The 25,544-nt window shown below is 39.4% G+C and overlaps 2 protein-coding genes across 2 annotated transcripts in view; one reads left to right on the plus strand and one right to left on the minus strand.

Moving 5' to 3' along the window:
* Positions 1 to 25,544, plus strand: part of mtor (mechanistic target of rapamycin kinase) — a 181,979-nt gene that overhangs the window by 64,423 nt on the left and 92,012 nt on the right. The window contains exon 28 of the mRNA XM_055659446.1: positions 1,304 to 1,449. Within this exon, the coding sequence (XP_055515421.1) occupies positions 1,304 to 1,449 (146 nt within the window). The remainder of the gene's footprint in view (positions 1 to 1,303; positions 1,450 to 25,544) is intronic.
* Positions 9,029 to 18,434, minus strand: LOC129711648 (angiopoietin-related protein 7-like). The gene is given in 6 exon segments (XM_055659447.1): positions 9,029 to 10,001; positions 10,237 to 10,435; positions 11,328 to 11,501; positions 11,503 to 11,523; positions 12,551 to 12,651; positions 17,738 to 18,434. Coding segments are annotated over 6 exon segments (1,047 nt in total). The 5' UTR covers positions 18,120 to 18,434; the 3' UTR covers positions 9,029 to 9,831.

Below are 25,544 nucleotides of genomic sequence, written 5' to 3' on the forward strand. Positions count from 1 at the left end.
CCAAATGCCTTGATTCCTTTTGTGAAAATGCTCATTGAATGCTCACATTGCTCAGGTGGGATATCTTTAAGGTTTAGTTTAGTTATTTTATCATTGTTTTATTATTGACAGTATGATTATGGCAGAACTTTTACTGCACTGTTTTCCTTGCCCATCTCCAAATGCCTCGATTCCTTTGGTGAAAATGTGCATTGAATGCTCACATTCCTTGGAGGTGGGATAGCTCTTAGGGCTAATGGAATCAAGGGATATGGGGAGAACGGGGTACTGATTTTGGATGATATACCATGATCATATTGAATGGCGGCGCTGGCTTGAAATGCCGAATGGCCTACTCCTTCATCTATGTTCTATGTTTCTATTCTATCTTTAAGATTTAGTTTAGCTTAATGTTATTATTGTCATATGTACCAAGGTAGAGTAATAAGCTTTTTTGTTGCATGGTATCCAGTCAAAGAAATGACGAAATATCATTCAAGCATACATGTTTTCAATCAAAATCTTGCACACTTTGAGTGAAGTCATTTCTTCCATTCCCTTCTAAATTGCTGACCTCATCCTGAAGCCATAATCCCTCATTCCAGTCAATCGAGCCAGGGAAATAGCATCTGTGCTTTTGCCCTCTCAGGATCTAATAATTTCTATACGTATGCATCTCAGTTTTCAAAATTATGGAAGATATAGGCCTGTTATATTCCTTCTCTAATCATGGGCTCTCCTATTAACCTATTCAAGTGCACTTTTGTTGCATGCCCTCTTGGGCAAGTAGGAAACCAAAACTGGTTTCTGGCACTCGAGGTAAAATCTCACCAATGCCTCTTGGTTACAACAAGGCTTCCTTATTTTTATATTCCCAATCCACTTACAGTGAAGCTTGATGTGCCTTTTGATGTCATTGCTGCTTGCTGTACTTGGCTTCTTAATATACTGCAATATGGTAAGATTGGCAAAAAATGTTTTCTGACTCATTACCAATGTCATAATTTCTTTCGACTAAAGCCTTTCTGCTAAGGAAGCCTATACAGCTTCTATCTTGTTTCACAGCTTGCCTTTCTCCTAACTTTGTATCAAATTGGATACATTCCATACAGCCCTCATTTGTCAATGATGTAGATTAAAAATAAGTTGTGGCATAACCTCTGATTCTTGCAGGTTCCTTCTACTTGCATTCTAGCATCCCCTCCCCAAAAACTTGTTAATTCCTACTATTTTTTGTTCGCTAATTGTAAATCTGTACTGGGATAATAAGAACAAATCAATTTCTTAATCTTGGCAAACTGGCTAACTTCTTCATTTTCATCAGGGGCCTCTACCTTTGAGAGATGATAATGGCATTGTCCTCCTTGGAGAGAGAGCAGCTAAATGCCGTGCATATGCCAAAGCCTTGCATTATAAAGAGCTGGAGTTCCAGAAAGGCCCTTGCCCTGCAATTCTTGAATCATTAATTAGGTAGGTAGAGCTGCTTTGTTTAAAATGCCACACACGTTACTGTACTCTGGTTTTGTTTGCAGCAGTTGGTCCAAAAGATAATAATGATTAACATCTTTGTGGTTTGGAAGATAAACTGGCCAACCACACTGGACCTGGAGAAAATAAAAAAGTAAAACTGCATTTGGCTTTTGATATCCAGCCCATCTGGAGTCAATGGAGTGGTTATTACTGACAGGAGACAGGAGATGAATGCAATACAGCCTATAATGTAGCCCACTCGTATCCAATTTCCAGCACTCGTCCTCAAGTAAAGTCTCCAGGTTGCACATATTGAAGAGAGGGAGAAACGGGTTCAATTTAAAGATTCCAGGTTGTGATTATTGAGGTTGCAGTTTAAAAAAGTATGCATATTTGAAATTTGCAACCTTAACAATTGATTTGCTTGAGGCACATAATTGGTACCATCCCCTATGCAAAATTGACTGTATATAATGGCAACCCAGCAAGGAGTGAAAGCAATACTGTACAATTTTATTCAGTAGAATATCGCCCACAATGAGGTTGTACAGTATTGTTTCCACTCCCCGCTGGTTTGCCATTACATGCTGTTGATTCCATGTTAAGGGCAGTATACCTTTAGTCAAAGTGGAGCTAGTTAATGATAGCATTGCCTAAGAAGTGTTCCGTATTTAAATCTACAAACTGAATTTCTACATCTAAACTGAAAATGTGAACTGAGTAAAATATATTCATTGTCAAAACAGATATTTAAAAAAGCAGCTGCGTAAGTAAAATGATGATTTTAAAAGCAGAACATGTTGTCTTTATATTACATTTATATTAACCAGATTTCAAACCTTTCCTTCTCTCTTGAGAATTATGCACTTACATTTGGAAAATGTCTCCACTCTTAAAGTGGTTAAAAGTACATTGTTTGAAATATGTTGCATAGTTTAGTTTTCATTTTGGTATATTTGAAGAATTACCCTCAAGTTTAGAGATCTAAATAAATCTCATTGAAAGGTCAGTAGGAAACTATTAAAATGAGTTTTGATTATTTTGTTTTTTCTCGGTAAAAATAAATTAACTTAATGATTTCTTATGAACGGGAGCGAATAGCTTTCCCCCCGTTAAAGCTCATTGAAAATGGGAAATAGCTTGTGATGAGCAATAAGTTTGTGTCTAATTTCCATTTTTTTAAATGAAACGCAATCTAACATCCTAAAAAATTCATTTTGTTTTTCTTAGGAGTTGTATTAATTGAAGTCGATTCTACCAGCAGGTTGATTCAACGATGGTGATTAACAATTTGCACGTTGGGGCAACTTTATTAGTATTGCAGATTTGCAAAGTATGCATGCTGGAGATTAGGTGCTCATGCAATAATATTTCTGCTAGATGTATTCATAATTATTTTTCTCTGACTTTTTCCACATTATATTCCATTAACGGTCCAGATTATGCAACTTTAAAACTGGCCTTTAATTTGCTGCTTTTTAAGGTGATGAAGGAGAAGGTACTGCAGAGATCTGATGTAAAACATATAAGTGCGTAACTAAAGAGTGGCTGTTAAATGCGTCTTAGATTTCTGTTTGTGAGTATTCAGAATTCAGAATTTAGCGAAGAAAACTATTTGTCATTGATGAGATAAAATGGAATTGCCAAAAAAATAATGACACATACGGAGGCTTCACAGCACGTCATCTCTGTACTGCTTCAAGAACTACCAAGTCTAATCCCACCATCCAGCATAAAATCGACAACTCTGCAAATAGTGGCTTTGTAAGAACACGTCAAAGTATGGTTTAAATGTCCTGAGGGTGTCTTGTTAATTTCTAAATTAACAAGTACTACAAATCTGTGTCTCTGGGTCCATCCTACATTATCAGAATTTCATGCTCCTGAATTAAGTAACCCCTCTGATGCCTTGATTCCAAAGGAAACAACTCCAGTTTACCCTGTCTTTCCTTGGAGCTATTAATTTGTGATGCTGGCAGCACCCTCCTCCCCTCACTACCCAGGTTTCTGAAATATGACCAGGGTTGTGTGCAATTGGCAAGTCGAAGTGGCATTTTATACAGTTCCCTTCTCTTATGCAATGCCCTGCCTATGAAGAAAGCCGTAATTTTTAACCATCTTATTAATCTGTCCTCTAAGGACCCATGAACAAACACACTAAGCAGCCTTTCTTCCTCTGCACCACGATATTATGATATTTGTTGCATATTTCCTTTCTATGATAAAATATCTTTATTTACAACTTAAAACAAACAAACATTTACATTAATTTGTCACCTTCCCCTAACAATGAACCATTCTACATAGCCTTATAATCGTCTGCTTTGATCTGTCATTTTCACACATTACCTTTCCATATCTCTCGACTCCCTTTCCCATGACTTTCAGTCTGAAGAAGGGTCTCGACCTGAAACGTCAGCCATTCCTTCTCTCCAATGATGTTGCCTGTCCCGCTGAGTTACTCTCACATTTTGTGTCTATCTTCGGTGTAAACCAGCATCTGCAGTTCCTTCCTACAAATTGTCCTTGCCATCTCAGTTATACTGCCTCTGGTCCCAGAATGTTTACCAGTGAGCACTCTGTGTTTCCTTATCAAGAATACCCGAGCTTGGGAGGGGGGGCATATAATTGGCTTGGGAGGGTGGCCTGCGATCTGAACCGGTGTATGGCCACCATAACTAGCCCTGTTTCCCCTTCCTTAAGACGTCTTGACTAAGGTTTCATTCAATTCTAGTTTCCACAAGTACAGTTTGTGTATACAATTGTGACCAAAAACTGCATGGCAGCTTTTGAATTTTATATGCTGCTTGATATTATTGGGATTTAATGTTTATATCAGAATCAAACGTGCAGAATATATTATTAATTTAGCCAGAGTTCTGAAGCCCTCAAGCACCAACAGCATTGCAACACTCCTAATGCATTAAAGTTGAAGTAGGTTTCAGTCACACACTTGACTCACCTTTCAAGTAACCTGTGTAACATGCTGCAGGTTCTCATTTTGTTTATTTTGGAAATAATTTGAATCCATAAGTAATCAAAATTTGCTTTCAGTCATGCACTCTATTTCCTTTGAATGCCCTTTGAAACCTTCATGATTAAAGACTTCCACTGTGTTAGCTGGTTGACTGGTATTTGAAATTTGGCTGGTATACTTTATTGCGAATTGGTAGTTCACTGCATGAAAATTGTTCAGTTAATCTCATTTGGAACTCAGCATAATAATCTACGTTAGCCGCAGACAATTATATTTATTGGCAATTATCAAATATGTTTTTATTTCTTTTAAAAATAACTTTGTAACTTAAAACAACTTTTTTGAACCACTTTTAAATTCTGTTTTTTTAACTCTTATTTCAAACCTGAAATACCCCGACAATAAACATTCATCCAATACAAGACAATACAGTGGGCTAAACTAATGTTAAGACTCCAAAAGATAAACTTGCCCTTTTTCTTGGTATGTGGTGGATTTAGATTTCCTTGTAGTAGTCTATATTATAGACTGACACTGTGGCACCAGAGTTGTGCATGTGCCTCTTAGTTCTTGGTGCTTTCTGTGTAGAATTTGCATGTTTTCCCGTGATCAACATTACGTCCCCCTCTTCTGGGGGACACATCATCGACACATCCCAAGTAGGTGCTGGTTGTCATGTTATTCTGTTACTGTGAGGTGACTGGTGGAAGAATCTAGGTAGTTGGTAGTGAGCATGTTACAGTAAAACAAATGGGGGTGAGGATTCTCCAAGCAGTGGCAGTGTCGATTGTCTCAATGGCTTATTGAGGATATATGTATTATGAAAATTCTCCAAGGATGACAAGCCTTAAGTAATATAATAAAGGGCAATAGTACATCTAAATTGTTCTTTGTCATTTCTGTTGTGGACTATACCCCACACCTAGGCAGAGTGGGTATTTTACTCCCCGTCAAGTTAATTTTCAACAGTTTCATGATGGCATTCTTAATTTAAAGCCTTGCCAAAAAAGTTGAGTGTAATAAATTGCAATGCAGTATAAGTAGACCATCATCATCATTCCCAGTATCTCTTTCATTTCTTGGCAAGAAAAGTTTTCTGTTTCTCGTTCCATTACTTAACAAAGGGAGAATGCATGCAATGATGAATAAGAATTTCAACAGATTTTGTTTTATGTGTTACTATAGATGTATAAGTTTCTCTATTTTACAAAAAACAGTGATTTATTTTCAGACCTGTGCTCACACCGCTAAAACAGATGTTGCCAAGAGACTTGCATTGAATGTGCATTATGTTGTGAAATTATATGACTTTCTACCCAGATAACAATTGCTGAAAATACATGGTGAGATTATCAGTATCCTCACAAAAAAAAAGATAATGTGTTAGGCGATGGCTCTGTCAGAAATGGATAATGAGATAATGAGAAATAAATTAGCTTCTTTGTGGGACTGTTCAGTATAACGGTCAATGAAACTCTGAAGATGGACTTTGAAAAATGTCTTCATGCTGCTTGGGAGCAAGATAGCAAGTTGATTGATATGACTATGACAAAATTTCAAGAATATCGATGTTTACTTGAAGTTACATGAAATTAGCCTAAAATGGCCTAAACTTTTCAGGCCATTTATTTACAGAAGGAGTTGCTGCTTAAGCTTGCTTGCTGCTTTTAGTTCTTCTACTTGGAATTTGAATTAACAATTCCCTTGAAGGAGAGAAGTCAGCTTCACCTCATGCTATAAATTGTGAGTGACATCATGCTCTTGAAACCTCCAACACATTGTAACATTATCTTCTTATACCTTATCCCAGTCGTCCCATTTTTTTAAACGACCTCATGATCTAACTTATTCTTTCCCCCTGAGTTACTTCAGCATTTTGTGTTTATCTGATTCTTTCTCAAGACCCCTTGTCTCTCTTGGACTTTTTTGTTGTGCTGCAGGCCACTGGTCTTTAAACTAAAACTTGTCATCACTGGGGTCTGACTTTTGCTTAATTAAAGTTTGATTTGATATTACCATGCTCTCAGTTAAAATCTTTATACCTGCCTTCATCTCCTCAAAGTACATAATATCAAAACCTTCCCCACCATTTTCCTGCTCCAAATCTCAGAACCTGCAGTCTGAAGAAAGGTCCCAACCCGAAACATCACCTGTCCATTCCCTCCACATACTGTGTGTTGACTGAAGGGCCTGTCCCACGATGCGAGTTCACCCAAAAGCTCTCCCGAGTTTAAAACAAAAATCAAACTCGTGGTAAGTACGTAGCGGGTACATCGGAGATCGTGGATGTCTCGTAGCGGCTCGTAATGCTAACGGCAGGTACTTGGGGAAAGTGGAAACTCGTGACGTTTTTTCAACAGTGTGAAAAATTTCCAGGAGTAAAAATATACTCGTGATGAGGTACTGTACCATGAGTTAGATTTTTTTTTTAAACTCGGGGGAGCTCTTGGGTGAACTTGCATCGTGGGACAGGCCCTTTACTCACAAACTTGCTCCAGCACTTTGTGCTTTGTTCAAGAGTTAAGTAGTTTCTCATGTCTTCAAGAAAATATCGCATTTTTCCTGTCTCATGCTTGATGAAGATTATATTGATTGGGCAGTCATTAGCCAGATTTTTTTTTTGTGTGTAGGAAGGAAGTGCAGGATGCTGGTTTAAACCAAAGATAGATGCAAAAAGCTGCAGTAACTCAGCGGGGACGGCAGCCTCTCTGGAGAGAAGGAATGGGTGACGTTTTGGGTTGAGACCCTTCTTCAGACTGGCTTGGGATAAAGGAAACGAGAGATATAGATGATGATGTAAAGCGATAAAGAACAATGAATAAAAGATATGCAAAAAAGTGATGATGATAAAGAAAATGGGTCATTGTTAGTAGTTTGCTGGGTGAAAACGCAAAGCTAGTGCATTTTTTTTCCATGCTATTTGTGAAAAACATTTTTCCACATGTCAAGAAAATGCACCCATTGTGCCCGTAATGGAATGGTTTTGGCAAGAGATGGGTAATTCCTAGTTGTACAAGACATCAATAATACAACTGGGATATTGTCTGGTCTCACAGCCTTTGCAGGGTACAATAGTCTCGACCATTTTTGGTACCACTTGGTGTGACTCAAGTTAGCCAAAGACTGGTTTCTGTGGCAGTGGAGATCTTGGAATGACCTGGCACACCTGGCTGGACATATATGCTACTACCTCAACATTGTCTTTTGCACTTGAATGCAGCTCACCCCAGCTTTGGGGATGGGAATGCTCTTGGGGTCATCTCCTGCTGTCTGTTTAATTGTCCACCAACTTTTACAACAAGATGCAGCAAGACCACAGAACCTGAATCTGATCCTTTGGTTGTTGGCCTGCTTGCATATGACTATGGCATGCTATGTAGCATGCATGTATTTCCACTTCATTTGGTTGATGCTGGATTTTAAGGTGCACCTAGTTCTACTACTGCAAAGGCTTGGTAACCTTCTTATTAAACTATTTATGACGATGGAGTGAGGCCATAATGTTATAGATTGGGGCGATGTGCATTTAAGTTGCTGCTGAATACAAGGTGTGACAGTGGGTCTTTGTCTCCACAAAGACTGTTTGATGGCTACTCCTGCCAATGCTCTTGTGCACAGACGTTGGTTGATGAAGTGCGGTTATGTAGGTTCATCCCTTGTGTTAGTTTGTTCGCTTGGTCACAGACCCAGTGTGGCAAATGTCTTTCAGGACTTGATAATGATGGTGCTACCAATTAATTCTTATTGATGGGTGATGGACATTGAAGTTCCCCACCCAGAGTACTCTGCCCTTGATAGTTTCAGGTGCCCTTGGTTCTTCTCAGTGTTATTCAACACTTGGAGCAGAGGAAGGATGGCAAACAGTAATTAGGGTCATTTGTCCATATTTATGCACCAGCTTTGTGAGGAGAACCTGGCCAAGTTGAGAGAGTGGGTGGGGTTACAGCTTGATGCAACTTAGCCAGGTACCTTGATTAATGCCATGTGATCAATCAGATTTTTTCTTTTGCTTCATTGCATTGGTTGTGATGCAACTGAGTGCCCTACTGTGTGTCCACTTCAAAGAGCAGATCAGAATCAACCACATTGCTGTGGGTCGGAAGATTGTGAGTAAACCTTTTCATGTGAAAATCAGTTCTATATCTGGAACTACAAATATTAAGTATAAAGGTTGGTGGTGAGCCTTTGCCCCTGGGCTAAGATCAAACTGCAGAGAGCAAATGTGAATGGGCCGAGTAAGATGAGGGTATTTGTCATCTCATTTTGTCTTAGAAATTATTGAAATGCCTTTGATTGCCTTAAATTACTTTATTGAAGTCTTAAAGCAGAAGGAAACAAGAGTATATGGTTGTACCAAATATCTTGCTGTGAGATCTTAATTTGATGCTAGAAACTTTAATTTTCCTCTTGAAAATGCCTGCAGGTTTTTATTTTTATTATTTTTCCAAATCTTGGCAATTTGTGAAATTAACGGATAGCGATTGCCTTGCAAAGTTATTTAAGGGCATGTACTAGGCTACATTTGCCCTGTCTCAGGAAATAACCACAGCCTATCGTGAAGGGTATAAAATTACGACTAGTTTTGCCACCCCAACGGAAAAGGAAAATACAACTTTTTTTAAGAACTGCATTTATTGTTTATATATATGGCTTCTTAATGAACATACAAAATAGACACTTCTTTAACTGGAACATTTTGAGAATACTTTTCTTTTTCTGATGCAAGTTTGATGCAACAAAGAGGAAACGAGTAACATTTGATCAGTTCAGGTTCCATCACAAACAGTAACAACTTGCATTTGTAAAACATCTTTAACAGAGTAAATATCTTGTCTAGTGCTTACAGTTCAAACGCTTTCCAAATAATCTAATTGATACAAAAGACTAAAATGCTACTGAAAAAAATATTTTTATTATAAAACTTGATTTGGAGTTGCCAGTTGATATGTACATGTGGCATTGGGTTGCTGGGAATGCAGGACAACTCATTTCACTTTGTTGAAATGAATTATGAAAAAAAATTAAGATAATTTTGAAGTTTTTTCAAGATACTCTATGGAGTTACATAATATCTAATTCCTAAAGTAGCTGTTTTCCAGATTGCAAAATTAATTTCCACAATTTTATTCCACTGAAGACTACAGTGAGATTACTGTAGTTATTTCCCCCCAAAAAATCGTACTTATTTAATTTTGCTGTAAATTTCAAAGACCTATTGTGGGTTCTAGCGCTTTTCATTCACTTTATATTGGTGCTCTTTTGGGCTTCTAACCATCTGTGTGTAATTAGTGAAAGGACAAAGAACTGTCTATGAAGGTGCCCAAGGTTTTGCAAAGACAAATCCTTCAATGAATGGTGACGGTTTTAAGTTTCTCATTAATGAAGTCGTGGGCATATTGTAGGTCTTAAGGCTTGAAGTTTTGTGGGCGAATCTTCATTTCCACATACTTGAGTGAATAACTCGAACCATGCCAGCCGTACCATGTAATGCCATCAGAGTTGTGGGTATGGTATCCTTGGCGATAGTAAACTCCATTCAGATTAGAATCTGTGCAGCAGTTGTACCAATAACCTCCTGCAGTTAAAGGAATTCCAAGTTATTATATTGTGAAAGATATAAATTCTGTCATATATTTCAATTCGATTTTTTTTTAATTATGTGAGAATACGGTTTTTATTCTCGGGTCACATTTCATGAATTGGCAGCATATGTTGAATACCCTTTTGTTTGCCTTGTGTAATTAAATAGATATTAGTGCCAGGACCCATTTCAGTGCCAAATGACGAGTTGTTTACCGATTAGCACGTACCTTTGCGGAATTGTACGCAGTCGTCTACGCATTTGTCATTGTCTTTGTCCTTTGTGCTGAAAGCTGTGTTGTTGTGATACCTGAGGGAGTCCCGTCCAGCTGTCCCATTGTAGTTTCCAATTAGTAACTTATAGCTGTTTACTTCGTTGCTTATTGAAAAATAGCTGTACTCTGCATACCGAGCCTGTCCTTCCCAGTCCTGTAATTTACAGATTAAGCCATTTGACAATGTATTTGCAGTTTATACAAACTGATACACCAGTACACCAGAGAATTTTATTGATTATATAAATTCACATTTAGAGATACTTGGGTTTAAAGATACTTGTTTAGTTTAGTTTGGAGATACAGTGTGGAAACATGCCCTTGGGCTCACCGATCGCCCGGACACTGGTTCTATGTCATCCCACATTGGCATCCTATACAATAGGTGCAATTTACAGGAACCAATCAATCTACAAACCTGCATCTGTTTGGAATGTGGGAGGAAACCAGAGCACACGGAGAAAACCCACGCGGTCACAGGGAGAACGTGCAATCTAGTTTTCAAGCGAGTTCGATTTAACTCTTCGGGCTAAGGGAATCAAGGGATATGGGGGGGAAAAGCCAGAACGGGTTACCAATTTTGGATGATCAGCCATGATCATATTGAATGGTGGTGCTGACTCGAAGGACCGATTGGCCTACTCCTACACCTATTTTCTATGTTTCTATCTCCACAAAGATAAGCCAATAGCAGAATCCAATCTGGGTCTCTGGCACTGTAAGGCAGCAACTCTACCGCTGCACCACTGTGGCACTCATTATAGTTTCCAATTAATAATTTATCGCTATTTATTTAATAGCCAATAGAAAAGCAGCTTATTCTGCATAGAGAATCTGTCCTTCCCAGTCCTGTATTTATGCAGGTGAAGTCATTTCACAGTTTATTTGCTGTTATACAGGCTGATACCAGCACATTCATTTAATTTGTTTTTGGATACATATTTAAGTTGTAGATTCTTGTTACTAACAAGTTGAACGTTTCATGCACAAAGAAGCAAATTTGGAATAACATTCGGGATAATGAATTGAAATTTCGGATGAGTTACCTCCATGTCTATCCTGAGTATGCTTGGTTGTCTGGTTAATCGAAAAATATGGTCATTTCCCAACCAGAAGTCCCCACGGATGTTCCCAAATCCTCGTTTGTACTGTTTCCAGTCACGATTAAAAGAGGTTAGGCCAGCCTTGCGACGTTGTATAACGGTCCAGCCACCACCTCCCAGATTCCATGTCACAGTATACCTGTAACAAGATTTGAGTAAAAATAGGCAGCATACTTCAATAGAACAGGAAGTGTTTCACTATTTTAAGAAATTGAGAATATTCAGCGGCTCAGTCCAAGCTTGAGTGGCCCAATAATATTATTTTGATTTCACATGGAGAATTTTGATATGGATTTTCTATTCGGTGCATTCCATTGAATGTTTTGAATTAGATATATACATTAGAAATATAGTTTTGTTTTCATAATTTTCAGTTTGTCAGAACAAATTAATTAGAAATGTTTAATAGCAGCCATGGTAAATTTTCAGAAACAAGGAACTGCAGATGCTGGTTTACACAAACGGACACAAAGTCAGGCAGCATCTCTGGAGAACATGGATAGCTGATGATTTGGGTTGGGACCCTTCTCCATTTTTTTTAGTTCACTTTGGTACCTTATGCCGAATGTGGAGTTCAGCCTAGTTACCCAGACGATGGTAGAGAGACGAATTAACATGTTTTCTGCTTTCCAACAAGTTTAACTATTTAGTATAGGTTTGACTACCGATTCAGGCAACTCTTCTAATTTGGGAGGGCGCTGATACGTGGAAGAAAAATCAATGACTGAAGAAGCAGCTTTTACCAGCGCTGGGTATCTACCGCAGCACTGCTGATTGGATTCAGAACACTGATCCTGGGCAAAAAGCAAGATATGGTTAATGTTCTAAAGATAAACTTCATAAAATCATAGGAAATGTTTGCTCAGGTTAAATAGATTACAGTAAAATGAAGTAAGTTGTCAAATTTTAGATAGACACAAAAAGCTGGAGTAACTCAGCGGGGACAGGCAGCATCTCTGGAGAGAAGGAATGGGTGACGTTTCGGGTCGAGACCCTTCTTATGCACGAGCAATATTCGCAACTTTTAAAATGAAACCTGATGAATAATGATTGCCTGCAAGAGACAGTCAGTACAAGTACAACTTGATTTAAAACTCAACAGCCACAAACATGTTCAAAAGAGGGCATACAAGAATATGAAGTAAATATATTTTGGAAAGGGTCACCTCAAGTTCTGGAGTTCCCAGGAACTCGTCTGCCGGCAGTTTGTACACGCCAGATATTCGGTAATTTTTCTGGTACAGTGCATTGCAGTCATACGTAGCATCTGCAAACAAACAGAAGGTTAGGGATTACTTCACTGGTTTAGAATCCCTGAGATTTAAATTGAAGCATTTCAAGATTGCAGTCACATTTGAGCAACATTGAATAAAGTGACCTTTTATGAACAGTGTTTTAGTTTCGTTCCTGACACATATGGACTTTTCCAAGTTGGAGCAGTAAAAACTCTCTTGTTTATTTATGGAGCCCACTCACGCAAGAAGCCTTCTTTTGTTGCATGCTCTGCCACTGTCTATGAAGCCAGACTAAATACACCAATACGAAAGCAATTTAAGAACTGTGCAAATTTAAAAATGTCTCCAATTAATTTATTAGCTGTGGGGATCGATAAATACCCACAGATGTGGTATGTATGTCCGTCACTTTGTAATTTTCCACATACACGTCTCCTCCAGTCGGAAGACACTCACTTTACAAATCTCTACAAATAAGGGATTTTTTTTAGTTTAATTTGTTGTCTTATGAAGGCATCATTGTCTGCAACAAAACAGAGGGAACAGATTTGGAGACTATCTTTCGAGCACAGATCCATGAGAATCTCTGCATTTAACAGCCCTTTTGATTGTCTGAATGTTAAAGAGTCTCTGAAACATATCTCTTAAAATGTGTTGTTGGTGGTGGCATTTTCTTGACCATCTGCACTGTTCCATTTGCCAATAACATTTTGATGCATATCTTTCAGCTTCTCAGACTGAGAGCATGGTTTGCTTTTGATTTACAGCATATTTACTGGGAGGAGATTGACGAGCTTCTGATGACTTTGGCATCAAAAGCTATTGGTATTCCTTGGCGGAAGTTAAAGGATTACTGCTGTATAAATTTTTGAATGACAAAATATTCTTTAGGAATCCAACCCATTCTTCAGGCATGGGAGAAGCCTGCATTTTTGTTGTTGTCATGCACCTATCCATATTTTCTTTCCGATAAGTTAGTATTATTATCCTGAAATTAAAGGGTTGCATTTTGGATTCTACCTTTCAGTTAAGATACCTGTTATTCCTGATTTTTTTGTTTTTTTTGTTCTTAGTTTAATTTGACTTTCCTTCCACACTCATGGGAATGTGCTTTCAGCAGAATATATCAAAGTAACATTGGTGATTTTGGGGGCCAGTGTCAAATTAATTATTTTATCTTTACAAATCCAAAAGTCCCATCTAATAATATGTCTGCACTTTTAATGATGCTACTGCCATGCCTGTTTACTAATAGCTTTAGATGTAAGTGAATAAAGATACATGGCCTATTTTAAATTTAACTTTGAGCAAGCAGTGTTGAGCTAAGTCTTATGCATGCGATAATTATTTAAAAATCAAAATCTAAATTTTAGTTCCTGAATAGTCATCAAAAGGTTCTGACCTTTCAATGGAATTATTCAGATTTAAAAACAAAATCAATTTGAATGATTAACTTTTTTTTCCTAGAGATGTTGCCTGATTTACAAGGTACTTCCAGCTTTTTCTGTTTTATTTCAGTTTCCCAGTGTCTATACTTTGCTTTTTGTTTCTTTTATGTTCATGTGGGTTTAGGTTGGATGGAGCTGAGGGGCCATCTATGAGACGAGATAATTGTGCTCCTTGTGTGAACCTGTGTGTACATAACTGACATTCTTCTGCCTGCTCAATAACTGCGAGGTACACTCTGTAAACTAGTGAAGCATGTAGAAAATGCAGTATCAACTCTAGTTTGCTGCTTCTGTGTTTCAGGAAGCATGATATTTAGTGTTTGCCTTGTGCGGTTTTTGCTTTGATTGAATGAGGATTTCTGAATTACCTGTTGATTTGAGTTTTTATCAGGCGAGGGTTCAGTAGAGCAGCAACAAAGTCAAACAAATCAAGTTTGTCTCAATCAGAGACAAGTACAAATCCAAGGGCTAAAACAACTGTCATAAAAAGGAACTACAGACACTAGTTTATACCAAATATAGACGCACAATGCTGGAGTAACTCAGCGGGTCAGGCAGCATCTCTGGAGAACGTGGATACGTGACGTTTCGGGTCGGGACTCTTCTGATCTGAAACAGCTGTTATGGTTAATGGTCTTCTGGCATTCACATTTTCTACTCTGAACAGGTTGATTGTGTATTTTGTAAAACCGGTGAACTTCATTCTAAATTCAGCCAAACTGAGATCGGTGAAGCATGGTTAATGGTGATATGTCATTTCTGTAATATTTAGAACAACCGGATAAAATCGAGATGCCAAAATTATGGCAGGACACTGCTGCTTAGGAACCAGATTCTGTAGAGCAAATGTATACAAATATTTTCATCATTGAAGAAAAAGGAAGTGGCTTAGTCATTTTGGCAACAAAAATAGCACTATGTGCTGGAGTGATGAAATAATTGGAGGGATAGATTCAACTGTGACAATTGGTCACTTTGGCATTCAATATTCATTTAGGGAAACAGCAGAGATTTGCAAACAGTCCACAGTCAGATTAATGACCATTTTATTGTTATTGGGTGAGAATTGATGCTGCCCAGGACATTGATCAAACCCTCTGCTGTGGAGCAACCACCATGAGCTGTTTTGAATTTGTTAACACAGACAAATTATGGCCTGGGCATGTATGGCTGCTGAAGGTACTGGCTCACTTATCTTCATTGATGATACAACTGCTCATATTAGTAGCATAATGAATTCTGATGTGTATGGACACATCCTATCAAGTTCAAACGATTGCCTCAAAACTCATTGGCCGGTGGTTCATTATACAGCAAGACAATGAACCCAAACATACTGCTAAAGCAACAAAGTAGTTTTTCAAAGCTAAAAAATGGTCAATTATTGAGTGGCCAAATCAATCACCCAATCTGAACCCATTTTAGCATGCCTTTTATATGCTGAAGAGAAAACTGAAGAGGACCAGCCCCCAAAACAAGCATAAGCTAACGATGGCTGTAATACAGGCCTGGCAGAGCTTCACCAGAGAAGACACCCAGCAACTGGTGATGTCTATGAATCGCAGACTTCAAGCAGTCATTGCATGCAAAGGATATGCATAAAAATATTAAACATGACTACTTTCATTTACATGACATTACTGTGTCCCAAACATTATGGTCCCCTGAAAACTGCTGTAATTTCTACATGGTGAAACCAAAATGTGTAAAAATGGCCTTTATTGAAATCTGACAACGTGCACTTTGACCACATGTGATTTTTTTTCAATTATAAATCTCAAAGTGTGCAGTACAGAGGCAAATAAATCAAATGATGGGTCTTAGTCCCAAACGTTATTGAGGGCACTGTATCAGTGCAGGGTGCAGCATAGTTGCAGAAGTTGCAGACTCCTGGTGTTGACTGTAAAAGGGAGAAGATAATTGAAATTGCTTTCTCAAATGGACACGAATCCTAAAAATACTAAGAAAATTGCTCTCTGAGCTCCCAACTCTTGAAGCCGGTTCATTGAAGATAAAACGCAAAGATAAAAAGATTTGTGCATTGTTTTCAGATTGTGAACTGAGAAGCCAAGTGGCTTGCTTGTGAGAATTTATTACCCCTGAAGTTTCTTGTCTGATTAGACATCTGTCTGAGGAAATTCCATGTGACACTAGGGTACAACTTTGTCCTCTGTCACTTTGATGATTTGCCTTCAGTGGAACCGAACAAAATAAAATCTGCAGTAGTTACTGTTACTTTAACACGTTTTTCTTTAAATATGACAGTGGGCAGATTTCTAACCCATGGCTTCTGAGTATTCCTTTCCTGAGTTCCAACTAAAAGTTACTTATGTGAAATGCATCTAATCTGTTAAACCTGTAATCCATCATCTATAGCTACAGGGTGCAAGTATGAGCTCTATTAAACCTGTAATTCTTGTGCAGGGGGCACTTCTGTTGCCACATAGTTTTAACATTACCAGTAATTGCTACTTCACAATAGCTCAGCAAAGCTAAATGCTTTGGGATTTTTTTTTTTTTTTTGCTTCACAGCGTGCTCGGTGGATGAATAGAATACCAACTGTGATTATTACCCAGATAATGCTAGCTCACATTAATGATAATATTGTTCAACATAAGGGCTTGGGGCTTGCAGTCTGCTATTAAACTTGGATTTAAGTTCAATCACTTGTTAACATATGATAGAAAAAGACACAGGCTTTGTTTGCAATTTCTTTTGAAAAGGCTTTCTTCTGTTAAGACACTGTCTAGCCTTATAGAGGGAAAATAAATAACCTTCTTAATCAGTCTTCCCTTTTAATTGCAAGTACATACTGCAGTTGGTCAGAAATAAAATCAATGTGATGACTTCACATGTCAGGCCATTTAGGGTAACATTGTTTGAGATATTTGAATGTGTTGCTTCTGTTCAGATTAGTGCACATGGGTTTGAGCTGAAATAAAGTATGGTTTGAATATAATTATTTCTCAAAAGGCATATTGAACAACATAATATATCATTTGTTCATTTATCTTGAGAAGTTTCATTTCAATTAATATCACAGTTGAATCTATTGCCCATAAAATAATTCACATCAAGTATGATTTTGTTTTGTATGGTAACCCACTCCGTTTAGTTAGCTATTTGTAGAGTAATGGAATCTGACAAATGTAGGAAAACGTTATTTTAACCGTATTAACTTCAAAAGGCTCGTGGAGCCTTTGTCAAACTTAGTTGGGGTGAGTGCGTTCGGAAGCATTGAAATGATTTGGCGAAGGGTGATTATTATTTTCAGTTCCATGCAAATGCCTGATTGATTGTTCCTTTACTATAGTTGACATCCTTGAATGCCTTTGAATTATTTATGATTTTGAATAGGTTCATATTTAAGAAAATGGTAAATTCCCATACCATTTTATACAGCTGTGCCTTATTAATTTAACATGTGGCTTCCATTTGTCAAATGTTGTTAACGATCCGTTTAAGTGTCTTGGAACATTTTACTTGGTTAAAGTCAATATAAAATAATTAAGTTGACTAAGTAACTCAAATTTGACTAATAAGGGCAGTTACCGATTATTTTCGTCACCTTTTAAAACTTAAATTTACAGGGTCATGCTTGGGAGTATTGAACCTCGTGAGAATACATGTGTTTAATAACATCTCCTTCTCCCGATTTCCATCACTTACCTGCTGATGTCTCTGTAACAGTTTGAGCTGCCTGAAGCTGAATAATGTCTATCCTATTGTTCACTTCCGAGTATTTTCCTTCAGCTTCTGTAATGCGAGATTCAATCTGACGACAGTTGTTTTCGACTTCCATCATCTGCATGACGACATTTATCCAGTCGGTCTCCTGCTTCCTGTTAAGCTCAGCGACAAAGCCTGTCAGGTTGGCCACCTGAATCTTCAGCTCCTTCACCTCTTCGCAACAGGTGGTAAGCTTCAGAAGGTTCAATCCTCCTGCCGTCCCCCTTCTCCGGGGTGCTTTCTGAGCCCGGCTGTAGCATGGAGGGAAGTTGCAGAGCAGAAAAATTAACAGGAAAGGCCAGAGGAAAATTTTGTCCGGCATTCTTTTGTGATTATTGAAATGACAGCACTCTATACGTTTGGGTTTGAAACACTTGCCACTGTTTGGTTACTTTTGCTAAAGCTTTGCAGCAGATTGTCAAAAGCACTGGAGTCCTGTTCGACTTCTTTGACCGAGTGCTTTAAAGGGCTGACTCGTAACACTTAAAAAAAAAAATGTTCCTCTTGTGCACACTTCATCCAGTGAGCACTATATTTGCTTGAGCTAGCAAAGTCTCCCTGCAGTGTCCTCTTCAGAAAAAAACGTAAGCAGTCTTGAGACGGCCCAGAGGCCGCATCTTAAATATCTAACACATGTGTAGTCTGTGCCCCTCCCACTCTTTGCTTGCGTGACAGGCCCCTCCCCATCCATCAATTAAATCAAGGTGCTGACAGGAATGTGAGCTGGAAGAAAAATGTCTTTTGTTTGAGTTTTGGCAAGTGGAAGACCTCCCAACCCTGTCGACTTTTCCTGATGTCAAATGACTGGGGTTGGGAGGGGGAGGTTAAACACCCGGTCTGCTTAATTTTTGCTACTTTGTTATAAATGCCACGGTGAGTTAAACTATAAATTGCAGTGACTGGGGCAGTTGAGAAGCAGCATAATAATTCCATTTATTTTAATTGGGTTTCAGTGATTTAAACGTAAAATCCCCTGCACATAAAGCATTTCATTTAAACTCAATACCAAAATGAAAAATAAATCATTTTTCAGCATATGTGTGTTTAGAAGGTGGTGTACCACATTCTGGAACTGTTACAGTCCATTTACATAGAACAGTACAGCACAGGAACAAGCCCTTCGGCCCACAATGTCCATGCCGAACAGGATGTAATGTTAAACAAATCTCTGTCTGCACATGATATCTATTCGCTTAACTCAAAGCCTCTTAAATGTCACCACAACACCCAACCGCGTGTTCCAGGCACTCACCATCTCTGTGTGTATAAATAAAAGTGCCCTGACAGCTCCTTTAAGCATTGCTCCTCTCACCTTTAAACACTATGCCCTTCATTCTTTGACATTTCCACACCAGGGAAAAAGATACTTACTCTCATCCCCATCTATTCCTCGCACAGTGCAGTATCAGGTCTCCCCTCATCCCCCAACGCTCCATAGAAAACAATCAATTGTTTAATACCCTCAAATCCAGGCGGGCTTTCTGGTAAATTTAATCTGCTCCCACTCCAAAACGTCCACTTCCTTCCAGTAGGGAAGGGGGACGGGGGACGGGGGACGGGACAGAACTGAATATTTATTACATGTCATTTGAACCTCAGTGAGGCTAAAACGAAACTTAGTTTCCACAGCCATACAACCAGAGACAATTCTTACAAGACATACAAACAATTCAATTTACACAATCATCCATCACAGTGAATCTCCTCCTCACTGTGATGGAAGGCAAAGTCTTTTCTCTCCCCTGCACCATTTTTTCTCCCGATGTTGAAGCCCCAGGCGGGCGATGTTAAGTCCCACGGCCATTTTAGGCCGCGCGGGGCGATGTACGGCCATGCTCCAGGCCCAAATGTCACAAAGTTGGAGCCCCCGTCGGGCGCTGGAATGTCCCGCGGCCAATAAAGCCACGCCGGGCGATGTACGGCCCCGCTCCGGGTCGTTCCAACCCCGAGACACGGGCTGGAGAAGTCGCGTTGCGGGAGCTCCGGAAAGCGGTCTATCACTCGGACCCGCGAGCTCCCGATGTCCAAGTCCACCGGACCTGCGGCTGTAGCTGGAGCTTCCGAACACTGGGGTCGGGCCGCAGCAGCGAGCCACCACCGCTCCCCACGATCCGAGGCCGGCCAGCCCCATGATGGTAAGTCCGCAGCTCCGCAGGCTCCTCGACTGGAGCCCCCAGATCTTTCCGGTTGGAGGCCGCTCTACGGTGCTAGGCTCCAACGACAATGGTGACCCGACAGGGAAAGGTCGGGTCGCCCGTACAGGGAAGAGGTTTTTAACAGTCCCCCCCCCCACCCCCACGCCCCCACATATACACAGTTAAAAACAGTATTAAAAAAAAACACAACAACTACATTTAACTAGACAAAAAAATAAAAAAAGACAACTCCCATCTATCATTTCTCTGCCCATTTCTATAGCTGATCTATATGCCGCTGTCTACTTTGATACCCTTCCTCTTCGTCATTATCCACAACTCCACCAATTTTGGTTTTGTCTGTAAATGTACTAACTAATCTACATGTACATCAAAGTTGGTTTAAACCAGCATCTGCAGTTCCTTCCTACACAACAGCTCTCTTACCCTGCCTGGATAGGGTAATAACCTCTAATTTTCCTTTTCAGCTACCCTCTCTTCCAGTGCTCCATACTCTTTCTGTGCTCCTCTCATCTGTTATCCAGCTTTGTTCTCCACCCCCACCTGGGTCCATTTGTCCATCATCCCGTCCTTATCTGGTTTCACTTATCACTTGCTTCTTTGGCAATTTTAGCATCTGCAGCCTCTTGTGTTTCCACTTATCACCTTCCAACCTCCGTCATTATCTCCATCCTCCCCTCCCACACCTCACTCCATCTGCTCCCTGGTTTCCCTCTCCGTATCTCTCTCCCTATTACCTACCAGCCACTATCGTCTACTCCACCCCTTCAGAGTGTTCCCTGCTTTTATGATAGATGAGGCCCTCACACCTGTCTCCTCGGCATCCAGTAGCTCCAGTCTTGCTCCCCCTCCTCCCAATCACAACAGGGACAGAGTCTCCCGGGTCCTTACCTTTCACTCCATCAGCCAATAATTCCTTCTTCATCTAACTTCATCTGCCCATCTTCCTCACCTGGTTCCACCTATTTCCTGCCACCCCTGCCTAACTCCTCAATCTCGCCTCTCTATACTGGATATCTTCCCTCAACCTAAAAAGTCAACTATTCGGTTGCTTCCACAAATGCTGCTTGAACTGCTAGGTTCTTCCAGCATTGTTTTTTTTTGCTTTGAAGTTAATAAGATTGGTTGAATTCCTTTCTTGCTGTTTTGAGAACAAAGGATAACTGCAAACATTGGAAGAATTTTCAATCGAGGCTTTACACCAGGACATAACTTCGGAAATTTTCCGCATTGTTGGTACTGTATCGGCTGGAATTGCATGCCTATTGGAGAGTGCAACTTCTTGGTACTACAGCTGGGATGTTGTCTGCTACCATTGTTGTACACAGCTATTGTTGATGTAATATGCATTGAATTATTTTTCAGCTGAGTTGTGATTTATTTGTTAGGTATCAGAAAGGACTTCTAATTCAGTTTGTTTTGAATGCTTCAATCTTATCTTTAAAACTCCATGTGTTGTGCCGTGACACTGAGTTAAGTGTAGGGATGCAGCAGGGAAACGGGCCCCTCTGGTCCAGGCCGACCCGTTCACATTAATTCTACGTTCAGCTACTTTTCTCATCCACTCCCAACACACTCGGGGCGATTTACAGAGGCCAATTAACCTACAAACCTGCACATCTACAGGATGTGGGAGGAATCCGGAGCACCTGGAGGAAACCCATATGGTCACAGAGAGAACGTAGCTCTACAGTAGGTCCATGCTGCCCTATTCGACCATCTACATTGGAGCATTTTTAAGTTTCTTTTTCCACATATGTTTCTGAAAATTCAAGGGCAAATTAACATGCTACCATTCCCAAACATTCTACATTTATGAGCAGAATGGAAAAATAAAACTCAGTAATTTTAGACAAAACTGTAACAAGCTAAAATTTCCTGTTGGTTTTTCTGCCATGTGGGACAAACCATTCAGTAAACCATTAGTTAGCAGGATAACCACTATTGGAATTGACCTGAATGAAATGTAATTTTGTGAAAATATTATGAGAGGAATTCAAAAACAGACATTGGGTTGATTTTTTTCTGCGGGAAATCCTACATTTATTTGATAAATAATTGTTCTGGTGATTGCTCCATTTGCCTTTATTGGTAGTTCTGTCATTAAATGCATAAACCATAAACCCTGCAGCTCTGGATTACAACTAATGTAGAAAGTTTGTAATGGTGATTTATATGCAAGTTGAAGTATAAGACGTTGTGTAGGTCAAGCCATTTGCTTTGGCTAAAGCTCTTTTCAATATTCTGTGTAGTTTCTCCAGCAATATTATCCAGTGTTTGGCCTGTATTACAAAAGTACTCTCTGTTGACATATTTTACATTGTTCATGTCTAGAATAGTTGCATCAGGTAAACTGCATTCGCAGAAATCTAGTGCCTGATGTTTAATAGATTACGCAGATGTCTGATGTTGTCACACTTAACTTGATGGCAATTCGAGACCAACGTAACTGGGGAATTCTGAACAGAAGAGCATTGTTTGGTCTCAGGCAATTAGATTACGTAACTCTATATCGGAAAACGTCCAACTGTAAATATATGTGCATTGGTGAAATCTCTTTTTGCAGATGTAGCCCAGTTTTAAAAAGAGTGGAAAAGTCAGAACAGCCAAATTTGATTAAGCAACAGAAAATGAATAACTTAGCAGATTCAACAGAAGCTTGTCTCCCAATTTCATGCCCATTTGACTACAAATCCCTCCTTTCAGACATACTTTTCACAGTAGTGAATTACCTGATCAAACTCAATATGATATTCTATCTATTTTTACGAGGATGTTGCCAGGACTCAAGGGCCCGAGATATAGGGAAAGGTTGGGCAGCCTGAGACTCTCCCTTCGAGCGCAAGAGAATGAGGGGTGATCGTATAGAGGTGTACAAAATCATGAGAGGAATAGATCGAGTAAATTCACAGAGTAGGGGAATCGAGAACCAGGAGTTTAATGTGAGAAAGGATTTAATAGGAAACTGAGGGGGGCCTTGGTTGCACAAAGGATGATTGGGTGTATGGACCTAGCTGCTGGAGGAGGCCATTAAGGCAGGTAATATTTGCAAAGTTTAATAAACATTTAGACAGGTATATGGCTAGGATAGATTCAGAGTATATGGGGCAAACGCAGGCAGGTGGGACTGGTGTAGATGGGACCTACTGTATTGGTCAGAATGGGCAAGTTGGGCCAAAGGGCCTGATTCCACACTATGATTCTATCTCATTGTCACAGATATATCTATTCCTCCTTGACCTACTTGAAGGCACCTCAACAAAATTTTCCACACTGTACTGCCTTCCCAATGTTGGCCACTTGGGCAAATCATGCTAGCCGCCTTCCATTCTTTTTCTATACACTCATTGCTGAGGATCATCTTCAGTGGCTTTGCTTCTCGTATCTGCACCATTACTGCAAGTGTCCATTCGAGATCTGTCCCTGCCCTTTTATTTTGTGCATAGTGACTTTCTGAAAAGAGCACGTCATGAGCTAATGCTAACTTTTTATGACCTCACTGCTCTCTTAAATGCATTTCGTTGTCTCTGTACTGTACACTGACAATGACAATTAAAATTGAATCTGAATCTTTACATTGTCCGATCATTTCTTCCAACTCTGTATTGGGAAGTTCAAGGTCACCATCGTTGGGCTCCATCAAAATCTCTTTCCTAATTGCCAACTCCATCCTTCTCCCTGGCAAATGTCTGAAACTGCCATTTGACTCTGACCATCGGTCACCCGTACACGCTAGTCTTGTGTTATCCCACCTTCTCGTCCACATAAGGGGCAATTTCACAGAGGCAACTTAACTGAGAAACCCACACGTCTTTGGGATGTGGGAGGAAACCGGAGCACCAAGAGGAAACGCACAAGATCACAGGCAGAACCCTGGTGTGTGAAGCAACAGCTCTACCAGTTGTACCACTGTGCCACTCCTGTTAAACCTTCCCAAATGGCAGGATATTCTTTAAAATAAATTCATTGCCGTGAATCCTGGATCCAGGCTGCGTTTTCATAAAAGCTGCATTTGTATTTAGTTATATCTGCAAAGAACGTTTTGGACTGAGTGGGCAGAATAATGTATAATAAGTATGGTTAACTTATGCTTTATTAATGTCAGACAGCAGAATATTATGCACTCTCCAGTTCAAATTCCTTTGTGGTGAAGTGGTGAATGGTAGAACAAGACATTCTATAAAACGGTTTACATTTTCACGGTTGATTGGGTTTGGAATCTTATGGTTTAATTTGGTCAATTTTGTTTAATTGAGTAACTGAAACCAGTGCTAATCAGCTGGAAGCTAAAAATCGCTCCTGCAGAACAAAGGTGATTCAGTTTGCAGTGTATCTAGAAGAACCTGCCTTTCTCATCACAATGTTTCCAGTGTAGATATCTTGTTCCAATTCCGTTCTTTAATGCACACGTCTGAGCTGTTATTAAAACAGGTTGCAACCATAGTGGGCTGAGTAGTTAAGATTTACATTTATTTTACTGCCAGCTGTGGAAGATTCAAAATGCAATTGTATTCCTGTTCTATGTCTTGGATATTAAAAGTAACAACGATAATGGGTTTGACAATCTGTGCAAAGCGGAATTTTGAGAGTTGGAATCATATCCAAAATAAATTTTTGCTGAACTTTTTCCACATGGAAGTTATAATGTGAAGCAGCAAAATCACTACATTTTGAAATGTTGTAGAAATTTCCTATTTCCCTTATTTCCTAGGGTCATTGTATTTTCTTAATTTAACACTGTTTTTCAAGAGCTACAGCAAAATAATCATTCTATAATGCACCATTATACTTTATCCTGAATTCAGTCCACTTTTGAATGTAGTAAATCTGTTATGACTTATACCCTGTTTTTGGCCTAACCTTTGCCGTCTTGCACTTTCTTCCAAATGACAGTGTTGCATTTTGAACATATGTCACCCATTAGCAGTGATGGGTGCTCATTTTGATTTAGAATGTAACTTTTCAAACTATTTGGCTCTTAAAACTAAACTGCTCCAATATGGTCAGTGGAAGCTGCCCCATTCCAAAGCTGCTGTTGGTGATCCTGCACCTGTATCCAGTAAACCAGTTAACCAACCTATTAATCGCCTGGTATTACTTCAGCCTAACTATCATCTATATGTCATGAGAATTTGGTTTATTGCATTCATTGCTCAAAATGCTGTCTCCCCTTTGGAGAACTCGATGCAAATTGAATGACAAGATATCTCTATTTAATCCGCAAAGGTCCCCTTAAGCTTCCAGTCACCATTCACATTAATTCTCAATCCCACTTCCACAAAGACCTCTGTCTTTGGACTCCTGCACTGTTCCAATGCTTCACAATGTAAGATTAAGGAGCAGGACCTCATCATCCACCAAGATATGTGGCTGACCTTGGGACTTAACATTGAATGAGCAGTTAAGTTTTCCACTCACTTCAGGAGAAAGACTTCTAGCTGAAGCCCACAGATCTACATTAAAACCCCATCAACTATTACTCGACTGGCTGCACATCAATGATAATTGATGTCAGGCTAATGTTACGTAACTGGAATTTTTTTGTTGCAATGAGTTGCAACTAAAACTGAACCAAAGAAACAAAATCTGCA

The sequence above is a fragment of the Leucoraja erinacea genome, chromosome 30 (assembly GCF_028641065.1).
Source record: "Leucoraja erinacea ecotype New England chromosome 30, Leri_hhj_1, whole genome shotgun sequence".
NCBI classification, from domain to species: domain Eukaryota; kingdom Metazoa; phylum Chordata; class Chondrichthyes; order Rajiformes; family Rajidae; genus Leucoraja; species Leucoraja erinaceus.